Raw genomic sequence first — 13,758 nt, 5'->3', positions numbered from 1 at the left:
CTGCTCCACACTATTCTCTTTTGGGGTGGGGAGGGGGGTCGGAGGGAGCAGGGAGAGGTAAAGATTGTTTTGAAGACCAGAGTCACTTTCTATTTTTACAAGAAAACACAATAAAAACAAATTTGTCAAGTACCTTCCGTTGGAAGTTTTCAAAGCATATAATTTCCAAAATTTTATTGTCTCTTTCAAAGTCCAAAGTCAGTCTGAATTTATGCTGGCGACTTGATACATATTAGCATTTCCTAGTTCATTTATCAAAGCTGCTGCAAACAAAGTCAAAAAGAAAACCATAGTCTACTCTCCAGTATAGAGGAGATCATTGTTAGCCTCCAAATAGGAAAAAGGAAAAGAAAAAAGTAAGAAAATTTTACTAATGCAACAGTAGTTTTGCTTACAATACTACCTGTGCATAAGAAATTAGTACCAATATTTTTAATATGCCTCTAATTCAAACTCCCAGTCATCTTCAAATTAATTACAAAAGCTTACTTAGACTACCAAAGATATCATTCAATTTTTCTTAAGAATCAATTAAGTTTAACATTTCTTTCGAATTCTCAGGTAGTTTCCCATTCTTTGTGTGTGTGTGTGTTGTTGTTTACCTAAAAAAGGGAAAGTTTAGTGACTTGATTCTATTTTGTATCCTTCCTCAAACCTGCAACGCCTTCAAGATTTCCTGTTTCTCACATGTTCCAATCAATTTATGCAAAACGAGGAGAGCCAGCTACAGGTGCTTAAATTGCAGCTACGCTTGGACTGTGCTTAGGATTTAACATTTTATACAAGAATTAAGAAAATGGTTTTAAAGTAGACTAATGGATTTTTTAATGCAGCAGGATAATTAGAAACTATTTAAACTAATCTTTTCATTTTATATATTAGGCAACTAAGGGAAGCTAGCAAAGATCCTGCCAAAGAAGCTGGCCAAATTCCACACTCTGAGCAACCGGGTTGGGTCAAGTCTTCACACCTTCCTGCGCCATTTGTACTACCAAACTTGAAGAAAATCTTTCCACATGAGACAATGGCCAAGTGAACATGGTGACTTGTCAAGTTAAAGTTAAAACAATTACCTTTCTCATCCAAGTTTGGGAGTTCAAAGATCCAAGAACCCCAGGCCTTCTTGGATGCATGCTTGCTGAGATGTCTGGTGACTATGAAACCGAGCCCCCCTAAAACCAAGTTCTCTTACCAACTTTATGACTAATCTCTCTACATCCAAAGCTTCGTTCCCTTTCTTGTCCCCTCTGACCTCAATTCTGGGCTAACTGAACAATAATCAACCAGAGTCAGATGACTAAAATTGCTCTTGCGGATAACATTGTTAATGTACTAAAGGAGCTATTATAGATATCATTAATGTGTTGTTTCTCCAGGGTGAGATGAGCTCACAGACCCTCAAGCCATGAACCACCTGGTCAGAGAGTTGTAAACCAGAGACAGCCTGACTCCCCGGAAACTGTCACAGAAATGTCACAGAAATGTCACAAGCTGATGATTAACCCTAGCTTCTTTGTTCTTCCCCTTTAAGAAACCCCTAACTCAAAGATCAAGTTGGAGTGGATCTGAGGCTGGGCACCCTGCAATAAATCCTTACTGGGCTGCAGACTCCCACTGTCAGAGTTTGGCTTTCTGTGTCAAGGGCACATGAGTTCTTTGCTCAGCTACAACTACAAATGGCAGAGATTTGCCTGAAACTGCTGCTTTGCAAATACGCTGCATTCTTCTTAAGTTTCAAGAACAGATGGATCTTACCTGTTGTTCCAGAAGTGAAAATATAAAGATAAGGAGTCTTGAGGTTTGAGGCAGCATGGTGGCTATGTGGCACCTGACTGTCAGATGCTGTGCTCAGTTTTTCTTTGAGTGAAATTATGCCTTGTGGAACAGACTCTTTCATTGCCCAAACACTGATATCTGCTGGGAGGCTCGGAAGGATCTCTTCTATAGTTTCAAGCAAATCTGAAAGCCAAAGGGTTAGGAGTAAGTAAATAAGACATAAATCTCAAAGCACTCACCTTGTGTGTTCTTTTGCATGTTGGAACAGGGATGATATGTAAATACAACGCTTACTTCCTTTTCATGTTGGATAAGTAACATCCCAGCCATTTCATGAGTATGTTTCAACATGACCAGCAGAAAGGAAAATCTAGTTATTACCTGATTTAATCAATGCAAATAGCCCAATTCAAATTGAACTTTGGAGATTCCATTATCCGGATTGTGTTTTTTTCCCAATTTTTAAATAAAACTCTATTTTCGTACTTTGCTTTACATTTAAATTCAGGACACTGCACTAAACATTCTCCTTGAAATACAACTCAGTAGCTCATTATTCCAAAAAGCCATCTGTCTGTCACTGTTTAGTTCTACTATAATGTAATGATCCAGGAGAAACACCTGACTGGATTCACAAGATTATGGCTTAGAGACCATTTCAGAGTGAAAAGTTAAATGAGGAGATTCAGAGATGCTCTTTCCTCTGGATTAGAATAATTAAAGGTAAAAGGTCTTTGAAAGCAAAAGGAGAAAAAGAACACCTTCCAGAAAAGGCAGTAGGATCCACGGTGCACAGCAGGCTATGACAATGGCAGGTGAGAGCGGGCTGCTGAAAGCAGAGCCTGTGTCAGCAGCAGTGGGATCCGAGGCCTGGCTAGAACACACGTCAAGCAAAAAAGAAGGCAGAGGAGTAGAAAAGCCAGAAACACGGGTGTCTTCAGGACTGAAGAGCTTAGGGGTCCTCACAAGGTCAAGGGTCTGGGTTGAAATTCAGACTGGAGAAAGGAAAAGGGATACTTCTCTCGGGAAGCATCTACTGTACACATTAACAAACGAGCAACTGTGGAAGGGAGACTGTGTTGAGTCACTCTGGGAGATTGAATTAGACCTTCTTAATTTGATCTTTAATATAGGAGAAACTGTCGTCTGTCCAGGAGGAGGGTAGTGGTAGAGAAGGAGGGAGATGGAGAGTGGGTGCAGGTCCTGGAGAAGGAAATATTCAGCGTGAAGGTATCTAGCACTCTATGAGGTACAAAAGAAGCAGAGCATCGGCATTCCTTGGATGAGGTGGAAGCGAGCGAGGCATCACTTTTTTTTCCAGAGTAGAGAGACAAACAGGTATTTATATTCTTTAAATTCTTTTAAAATGTGACACTCCTTTCCTTCAACATGGATCTTTAACAGTGAAGATCCACTTTCATGTTCTACATGGGTGCTCCAGTTTTATTTTCGTATTATAATACATCACACTTTTCTAAGATAAAAGCGATTTCTGAGTGCTATATTATTTATCTTAAAATCTACATTAACATCCACGGGGATATTAAGCAGTGGCCTTTTAGAGTTAATGTAAGGAATGCCAAAGATTACCAGCAACCACCAGAAGCTAGGAAGAGGTGAGGAAAGATACTTTCTTAGACCCTTCAGAGGGAGCATGGCCCTGCAGATACTTTGATTTTGTACTTTTAGCCCCCAAATCTGTGAGGGGATGAATTTCTGTCATTTTAAGCTACCCAGTTTGTGTTATTTTATTACACCAGCCCTAGGAAACTAATTCAACCAAGGTCACAAGTTGGTGGACAGAACTGTTAGTCTAACCTAACTCTAAAATCTATATATTACCTCATTAAAGAAATCAATGATAAAAAATATTATTAAATGTAAAATATACCCTGGTCAGAATGATAAGGTCCATGTAAATAAAACCTGTCCATCTAAATAATTACATTTTTAAATAATTTTTAAACAAAAAATAAAAAATAATCGCCAGATATATTCTATTATGAAGCTGAATTCAGGGTGATGCATTAAACATCTTCCCCGAAATGTAAATCACTGTCTCGTTATTTCAAAAAGCCATCTGTCAGCCCTTAGTTCTACTATAATACAAAACATTTGAAAAAAAACTCATGATTTACCACCTCAAAATCTATAACCCAAATTGTTCACAAAGAAGCAGCAAGAGAAATACATCAAATAGGACTAGGAAATTCACAATAAAACCTGCAAGAAAACTGCGAAAACACAGAAAAATGATAAGGAGTTGAAATATCAGGGTTGGGGAGGCAAACTGGGGCTTGAAATTTTCTGAGTTAATTTTTATTTCTTTAACAAATCCAAATAAAATAACCTGTAAGATTCCAGAGAAAAATCTACTTGTACTGAGCATACACAGCATGCTGCTGTATACAGATTGCTTTGGTGAGAAGGAGAAGTGAAAAATTACAAGGAATGCCAGGGGAAGGACGAGTCATAAATAAATGAAAAAGCAGGACAAGCACATCATCTGCATTTTGTATCTTTTTAATTTTTAGCACTAGATTTTGTTTAAATGATTCTCCTGGGCATTCTGAACATATAAGGTTAAGTCTCTGACTTGACCCATTTCATTACCTTAATTTCAAATTTCTCACCTGAAATTGTAAATTCACAGCACAAACTTTGTGTGTTCTTAATAATATGTGTGTCTAAATTGGCAAAATAAGTACAAAGAAAGTTACAATATGATTAACTGTGGTCCTAAATCTTTGTTAGAATTGTAGAGTCCAAAAAATCAGAGTACTTACAGAGTGATGACTTTTACAAGAAAAAGGAAGTGAGTGGATTTCCTAGGAATCAGAGGAGATACAATTTAATCTCCTTCATACATTACAATTAAATTGACTTAGCTGAGACATTTAGAATTATCAAATAGAATTTTATCTAACCAAATTATTTCTTCAATAGTGGTAGGAAGTGTGGATGAGGATAGTGAAAATTGAAATAAAAATTTGAAAAGTCTTGTACGGGATAAAGAATCATTATTTACTTATCACTGTCAATCTTTCTTAATCAAATGGAAAGTTTTAGTGTCATTTTGCAAGTAAATTTTAAATATTAAGTCCCACCACAACATAGCATGTGTTTAAATACTTCATGGAAACTTGTTTGTGTTTCATGAAGATTTACTCTTTAGTGAAGTGTCCTACCATTGAAACCCATAGAACTGTAAGCACCTCAAAATGATGCCTGTCCTACTCCATCCTTTCACTGACTGTGCCTGGCACACACACCATAGGTGCTGGATATGGAATGGAGCTCTGTCCATGGGATCCACTGTAGGTGCAGGTCTTATCAGTAAATTACCATAAGAAAATGAGACAGACGACAATTCTACGAGATTTAACAAAGTCTGCACTACAGGAGAAGACTGAATCTCTCTTTTCAAAGCAACAGATTCTTCCAGGAAATATGCATATGCAAGGTACTGTGTTAGGAGGAGTTGCAAGCATAAAAAGAGGTAAATTATGATCTCTGCTTACAATCCTTTAGTACTGTTTGTACAAATTAATTTCTTGTTTCTACATCATTATTATGCCTCTTATTCACATTTCTAAGACTATGAAATCAATGAGTAAAAATGTAATATATTCCTCTAATATGCCATTAGTGTGAATTATGTTATTCATTCTGCATTAAAAACTCTTTTTTTTTGGCTTCCCTGGTGGCACAGTGGTTGAGAGTCCACCTGCCGATGCAGGGGACACGGGTTCGTGCCCCGGTCCGGGAGGATCCCACATGCCGCGGAGTGGCTAGGCCCATGAGCCATGGCCACTGAGCCTGCACGTCCGGAGCCTGTGCTCCATAACGGGAGAGGCCACAACAGTGAGAGGCCCGCGTACCGCAAAAAAAAAAAAAAAAAAAAAAACAAAAAAAACACCAACTTTTTAAAAAAATTGAGGTATAGTTGATTTACAATGTTGTGTTAGTTTCTGGTGTACAGAGAACTGATTCAGTTATACATACCTATATATCCTTTCTCATTATAGGTTATTATAAGACATTGAATGTAGTTTCCTGTGACCTTGTTGTTTAGCTATTTTATATATAGTAGTGTGTATCTGCTAATCCAAAACTCCTAATATATCCCTCCCCCCTTTCCCCTTTGGTAACCATAAGTTTGTTTTCTATGTCTGTGAGTCTGTTTCTGTTTTGTAAATAAGTCCATTTGTATTATTTTGTTAGATTCCACATATAAGTAATATCATATGATGTTTGTGTTTCTGACTTACAAAAATTATTTTTAAATTATCTTATTCTACATAAAACAAACTAATAGTCATCTCAAATGTATTGCTTGTAGCTCTTAAAACACTGGCAAACATTTAACTTTAAACTTTTATGTGTTAATACAACTAATATGAAATTCATCTGCACAGGGTTAACTTGAGCTTTCCATAATGCAAAGCAATATTCACACAGAAACCAAAGTGAAGTTGTAGGTCTCATCACATGCTCATAATTACCATCCTACTGCTTAACAGCAGCTCAACAGGTTTCTCAAAGAACACATGGGTAAGCTATGGTGTCTAAGAAAACTGATGCTTAAGTAAGCAATGTCCTAAAGCAACGTACATCATGATGTAGATAACAATACTTCTTATCAGGCCAGAAACTAATTTCATCATCAACAATGTGCCAGCTATTTTTACAAATATTAGTTTACTGATAATCATAACCCTAGGAAGTACACTGGGGCATAAGCCTTTCAACTGTGATAACATATTCTTCCCTGAAGCACCTTTATTAACTGCCCTGAATACGAGCACACAAGTTTGTAAATGGGTTTATGGGTTTTCACTTTCAGCTGTCCCCACATCTTTTGGGGAGTAGACAGTGTATTTATTATTGGCAAAATTGTGCAAGAAAATAAAAAGTAGAATACTTCATTTGACATTATTTCCAACACATCTCCTATTGCCAGTAAATAATTATTACTCAGATGTGTGTTTCTCCCATTCAGCCTTGCCACTTCTCTGAGGAGGCACAATCCCTCTTTAAATTGTTTTTGCTCCTGTCAGTATTCAAGCACCATTCCCTTACAGCAAACACATGTTCAACATATACTGTACATAAGAATCCCAGGGTTGGTATCCTCATGATCACTGAAGAAAATAACACATGCTTAGAACACTACCGTTTCCAACTAGTAAACCAGGAAGCCACTTAAACTTCCAATCAAAATCAGTTATTTTCTTTTGGAATGGAGGTAATCCTTGACAGAGCTGAGTCTAAAACGGGAAAAAAAATTGCAAAACAGCCATTCATTCTACTACACATAAAAATTAAAATAGATATGTGAGGCTATCATAGTACATGGATACAATACTACAGGTTCACACGAGCCATGTCTTATCTATCTGAATATGTATTACTTTCTATAGAACTTTCTACAGAATTTAAAGGGTCTTATTTTTCCTCTACCTCTTCCTTTTGGTCTTTGAAAAGAAGATGCCTTTATGGTTGAAAGTCATTTGGAGAATTACAATGGCTTGATTGTTAACTGGAATATTTGCCCTGCACAGTCTGAATGCAACAGATCATAAAAACGAACAGGGCAATGCTGCATGCATTACTGTAAGTTTAGAGAGCTGACATAGGATTGTACTTCTTGTGAACAAAAACACAAAACCCTTCTGAGAATGTGGAGACACAAACTACTACTGAATATAAAGTAAAAAGGTTCTGGATAATATCAATATATATTTTTTAGTTATCCACTTATAATGATTTAATATGTGATATATTGAGAAAGGAGAGAGTGCAAAATACACACGTGCAAGTAAATCTGAGATTCTGTGGATGTTTAGTCTAAACACTAAAGACTACAAAGTCTAAAATGCTTTGACTTTTGGGGAGTCATGATTCTAACATTTAGCGACATTGATATAAAACAACACAACCAGAAATTCCATTGATATATCTACTGCCAAAATCAGCTATCAAAAGAACAGCAGAGGGACAATTCATGGGCAAAAATAGGCAAGTAAGTAAACAGTTAGTGAATGCCCAGATGTACCTTACAGTTTTTCATTAGGTCATTCAATCACCTATTCATTCATCCAGGCAGTAAATATTTATTGAGCATCTCCTTTACACTAAGTTCTGAGAATTTAGCAGCAAACAAAACAAACTTCCTTCTCTAAGAGCTTACATCTGAGTTCTTGGCCTATTCCTCAGAGCCACACAAATATCTATACGTGAATTGGCAAACAGATCTTTACCATTCCATTGAGTCACTGGGATAGCCACAGCATACAGTGACTGAGGCAAGAGGATTGGTGGGAAAGTGATGAAACAAAGTAGACGAATGGATGGAAGATGACAGAGAGAGAAGGAAAAGGAGCAGGGCAGAGGGAGGGGTGGAACGTGAAGGGAAGAGGAAAGGAAAAGATGGAGATGAGGGAATGGGCAGGAGCAGAAATGAGGACAAAGACAAAGGTATACCCAACAGGTTTTGAGATTTAGCATCAGAAAATCCAGGCTCCAGTTCCCATACTGCCTCTCCTAGAAGTAGGAGCTTAACAAGATTACTTGCCTACTCCCAACCATGCTTCCCTCATCTTTAAAACCAGGCTATGGCTGTGGTGAGGATGACATAAGATAATGTGTCTAAAAACAGCTTGTTATTTACACAGTACTTTAAAAATGGAAGAGATTATTATTTATTATTATCATTATTCTTATTATTGCTAAATATGTCAAAGGATATAATTACAAAAACTTTTAAAAGCCATACACAAACATCTCAACATTTTTCTGTTTGTTCCAAGTAAAGAGAAGAGCATATCTAGGTGGATGATAATCTTGGCAGCAGGCACTATTTGCAATATCAGTGTTGAAATATTGGGGGTAAAGAACTAGGTTTAATACAAGACTATTTAATTTTCAGTAAGTGCTGAAATTTTCCAGGGAACGTTGGGATGCCACCTGATACATCTTCTAAATGAAACTATACAGATATAAAGCTTTTTTGCAACTATTTTTGAATCTTCAGAATGAGAAATAGGAATAATAGTTTTATAAACATTTAAATTTTTTCTAGTTATCTGTGCATGAAAAACCTGATGTCTTAATATTGGCAACTTTAATTTTACTATTTTTATATAACTGGAATGCAATTTTTTTCATGGTTATATCAAAAGGGGATTAACAGAGCCAGAAACCATTGGGCTATAGTGTATAATACAGCAGAGTCTTAACATCAGATACCAGGTTTTGAGTCTGCTCTGTACCTACTAAGCTGTGTCATCCTAGACACCCTAGATGAATTTCTTTCCCTTTCAGTTTCCAAAATATAGCTCTGTGCCTGCCTCTCAGAATCACTGGGAGTACCTTTTACACAGTCAGCCTTGAGTAAATGGCAACATTCGTATTTCTGTTAATGACAATTAGAGCAAGAATAACATCTATTTCCCTGGTGGCTTAGTTGATACAGACAGAACTATCAGACACCTGCCATGATTAAAACATCACCTATCACCATGGACCACCTTGGACAATATCTGGCCTGCCTATAAAACCTGTTTGACACTGTTTTTATATAATTTATGAAAAACAACATTTTGCTAAAACACAGCAAAGTGAAACGTTAAAGGTCCTATCCCAAACAGATAGTCCGACTTACTAGTCTTTCTTACAGCTAACACCAAATTAGAATGTAGCAGCAAAATCCAAATGAGATCCCTTAGTAAAAGCCCCCGATGAATCTATAATGATAACAGCAATTATGTTAATTCACCAAGGATTTACTTTGTACATACTAGGCACTCAGCTAGTCACTTTACAAAAGTTGTCATTTAATCCTCAGAATTACACTGTGAAGGAGATGGTATTATCACCATTTTACAGCTGAGTAAAGCGAGACTCAGGGCAGCTGATAAACTTATCTTCAATCACACAGCTAAGAAGTGGCAGATCATAAGTGAAACCTGGGACTGTCTGGCTTATCTTGATCTAAACCACTTGACTGGTCTTTCCACCTGATACACTCTCCCTGGGGATATAATGATTTCATAATACATCTCCATTAGAAACATCCAATGAGAATTTAAGACCTCTGAAATGGAAAGTTCTAAAAGCTATATATATAAATTGTTCATGGATGAGACGCAAGATGCCAAGAATACAGTTTTCAGGGTAAGAGCTTCAAATACAAAAAAGTGACCGTGATCTAAGCCGTGCTGTTTTACAAAACAAAACAAAACTAGTAATTAATAAAAATAGAACTGTCCTACCTTTGAAAAACATAAGCAGTTTATGTATTTTGGAGGCATGCTAAAAAGAACTGTTACTAGGATTTAAGGTTGATTTCTCCAGGTACCTACTTACTGAGCAGAGCAATTAAATGTTTTTGGCTTAAAATTCCAACAAAACCTGACTGGTAGTGGTAAAAACCAGGAAACTATGCAATTAGTTATTGGCAAGCAAAGCAAAAACTGGTGCAAGTAAAACTGCAAAATTAATTGGTCCTAATTAGGCAAAAACATGGTCAAGAGAAAAGTTTGAAAACTCTGTTTTGAGAGGTAACCAGCCCTATGCACTTCAAGCCGAGTCCCTCAGGAGACAGGATATGGGACGCTTCTCAGGTTGGCCTCAACATCACGGCCACAGAAATCTTTTCAGAGATATCGTGGCCCTTCTAGTTTGCTCTTCTAAAGGGACTTTATGGCTTTACTAATTTTTTGCACAATTTAAAGTTTAGATTTGCTCCAGAAACTGCAATCTAAATTAGAATGAGCAACTAAAATGTCAGAATATATCCAGAGATGCACTGTGATAGTTTTCCCTGCTGCATTCATATTATCACTGCCCCTGCACTAGAGGTAAATATTGCTTCACCATGTTATCAAAATTCTGCGTGACTCCTTTATCCTACTTATTGCTACAGTTCAGAGAAATTTTATCATACTAGTTAACTTCCTTCCAAGGTGAAGAGGAGCTGAATATCAATCTTGGAGGATATTACTGTTGAATGGAAAAAAGAAAAAGAACAAAAATACACAATAGAGGCCTTCTGGCTTCTCCACTCCTATAACATAAGATAAAATCAGTGCTTAAGAGTAATAAGGGATAGATTGGGAGTTTGGGATTGACATGTACACACTGCTATATTTAAAATAAAATGCCTTTCTATGAAAAAAAATATCATCATAAAATAAAAAGAGTAAGCATTTTAGCTATTTCATCATGTCACAAACTGAGCTGGAAGGACAACTGGAACAAGCAAAAGCGAAAGCCTTGAATAACTAACCTTTCTACTATATACTGCCTAATTCATTTTCATGTGATGTGCAATTATTATATAATAAAGGTTACACGGAAGGTACTGTACTTTAGACACCACTGGTGTAGAAATGTAGATTTTTCCCCCCATACTTCTCTGTGAATCTAAAACTTCTATATGAGGTGTCAGTATATATCTATTAACCTAAAATACTTAAAATATTTTCACTGAGGTCCTTGCCATGATCCTCCTCATGCTCCACCTTCCTACCCCCATGCAAGAAGCATAAGCATAAACCACTTAGATTATACCAAAGCATCAGTTTTCATACTGCACTTCCACTTTGTTATGCAACCCATCTTACTAGGTCCTTCATTAGTTAGGCACTCAACCAAAGACTTTTCTTTGTAGTTCACTGTCAGTATATTTATGCAAAGCCTAAATCGAAGGGGAGCGGGAAGAAGGTTAGCACTTACTGAAATAAAGAAAATGATGCACAGGTTGGGGTGGGAGAAGGGAGAGAGAGAAGCTGAGAGTCTGCCAAGAGCCCGCCACTGGCTGTGAGGTGGGAGCCCAACCTTGCCAGGCAAATCCTAGCTTGCAGGCAGTGCAGAATAAGAGCAGACATGAAGACTGGCATTCATGCACTTGCGATTAAACATGTTTTTTCTGCAAAGGCAGTCAACCCGGATAATGTTACTATTCGAGGCAGTAGGTGTTCCACAATGAAATCAGGATCACTTTCCTCCTCGTCAAATAATCTTGTCAGATCTGACAAAATTTAGAACTTACCAAACTCTATATCTCTGCGTTCTTGCACTCACTGAAGGTATCAAGAAAGGTAAAATGCGCGCCCCTACCCCTCCCCCCTGCCCCCCCCCGCCTTCGCTAAAATAATAAGCAGCAGAGATTTCAGAAGTCTTCAAAAGCTGTGCTAATAATTAGTAATTTACAACAGAGTAAGTGATTGAAGTGGGAGAGGGGGAATTAAACCATTCGCATAGAATTATGAAACTATTTTGTACCCTTAACATGCACACTTCATCACACACCCAGAATATTAGTTGTGAATTGGTTCTAACAAAAAAATGAGGGGGTAGGGGTAGGAGGCAGGGTTGCCATTCTGCACAAGCCGACCACACCCCATACTCTACCTGCACCCACCACGAGGGCCCTGGGCTCACAGCTGCGGATGCAATGCAGGAGGGAGACGTAGCGAATGTTGGAGTTGAGGAAGGCCACCACGCAGCCCAGCTTGGCCAGGCCGAACCACACGTGAATGAAATCGGGCTCATTGCTCATCAGCAGAGCCACGGTATCGCCCCTTTTCAGCGTGGAATGGTTCAGGAAGACATGGGCCACTCTACTACTCCTCTTGTCCACATCCTGATAGGTGTAGATGTCTCCCTCATAGATGATGAAAGGTTTCTGAGGCTGCTTCCTGACATGCATCAGGAATTTATCCAGGACAGTGACCAGCTCCCCTTGCAGTCTGTACATCTCCAACCGAAGTCCACAGTGTACCACCTTCAGCAGGTACCAGAAGTCGTCCCAGAAGTAAGGGTACAGGAGTTTCTGCATGAAGCTCAGGAAGACCATTCCAGCCCCTAGTCCTGTTAGCCATGACAAGAGCATGGGGGCCATAGGGCTAGAAGGCAGCTCTGATCCCGGCCCTGCCATTGCCCTCTTCTAGGTGCACCTCTCCTCAGAGACACCTGGTCCGCAACGTGCAAGGCTAGCACCTGCAGCTCGTCCCAAACTTTCCGGGAAGAAGGGAATCTTGTGAAACAGAATCAGAAGTTTGCACAGAAGTCGCCCCAAGGAGTGCCGGGGATCAGGCGTGGGACACCTGGTGGATGAGCAGACAGCCCATGAGATAAGCTCAGGGCCTCGGGATCTATGAATCAAGCACAGCCCCCTCGCCTCCGAACCCCGACGGCCGCCCACGCCCTGCGGCTTTCTCAGGCGCCTGCCAGCCCTCCCCGGGCTGGTTGGGTCAGTCCCCGGTGCCTTCTAAGCCCCTGAGCAAACCCCACCACAGTCAGGGGCAGATGCCCTCCTCGTCGAGGTAGTCTTTCCGGTGCCTGCAACTTGGAGGCTGAATTCGAGCTGAGAGAAGCTGGGGTGGCGACTGCTTAGAAACGCACCGGCTTCCCGGCTTGATCAACCACAAACCGCGCAGGGTGACGCGGCCACACCTCCGTCCCGGGTGTCCCAGGTCTCGTGGGATCCGGGCCCCGCCGCGCCGCCCCGCGCCGCAGCCGCAGCCCAGCGCCCGGGAGCTCCCCTCGGGCACGTTTGGTCCCCGCGGGGCTCCCAGGTGACCGCCGCGCCCGCTGGAAGAGTTGCCTTCTACGCCGGCCGCGGCTCCGCTCCGAGAGTTCTGAAGCCGGTGTAGCTCTCCTCCGAGCCACGGCGGAGCTGTTGCCCGCCTCCCGCCCGCCTCCAGGCTCCCAGCCAACCCCTGCTCAGACCGCGGCCGCTTGAGAGACTCTGGCCCCCTCGCCGGCTCCTCCCTTGGCTCACGTCATGTCCAGCCCCCCGGCGAGTGTGCTGCGATCGGACTCCCAGGAGGGAAAGTCGCATGGCATGGGGTCGAGGGGAACCAGGCTGCTGGAACAGGGTCGGGGAGTTCATTCATTCAATAAATAGTCAATAAAGGAAACTAGGCTAGAGAGGCGAGGGGAAGAATTAAAGAAAAAACCCCAAAACTGCCG

The 13,758-nt window shown here is 40.0% G+C and overlaps 1 protein-coding gene across 1 annotated transcript in view; it reads right to left on the bottom strand.

Moving 5' to 3' along the window:
- Positions 1 to 13,279, bottom strand: part of SLC27A6 (solute carrier family 27 member 6) — a 64,147-nt gene extending 50,868 nt beyond the window's left edge. Inside the window, exons 1-2 of the mRNA XM_030869730.3 lie at positions 12,196 to 13,279; positions 1,756 to 1,959 (exon numbers count right to left, since the gene is read on the bottom strand). Coding sequence (XP_030725590.1) covers positions 1,756 to 1,959; positions 12,196 to 12,721 — 730 coding nt within the window. The 5' untranslated portion in view covers positions 12,722 to 13,279. The remainder of the gene's footprint in view (positions 1 to 1,755; positions 1,960 to 12,195) is intronic.
- Between the last annotated feature and the right edge of the window lie 479 nt (positions 13,280 to 13,758).

The sequence above is a fragment of the Globicephala melas genome, chromosome 3 (genome assembly GCF_963455315.2).
Source record: "Globicephala melas chromosome 3, mGloMel1.2, whole genome shotgun sequence".
Classification (NCBI taxonomy): Eukaryota; Metazoa; Chordata; class Mammalia; order Artiodactyla; family Delphinidae; genus Globicephala; species Globicephala melas.
This window is presented reverse-complemented; position numbering and strand designations above follow the sequence as displayed.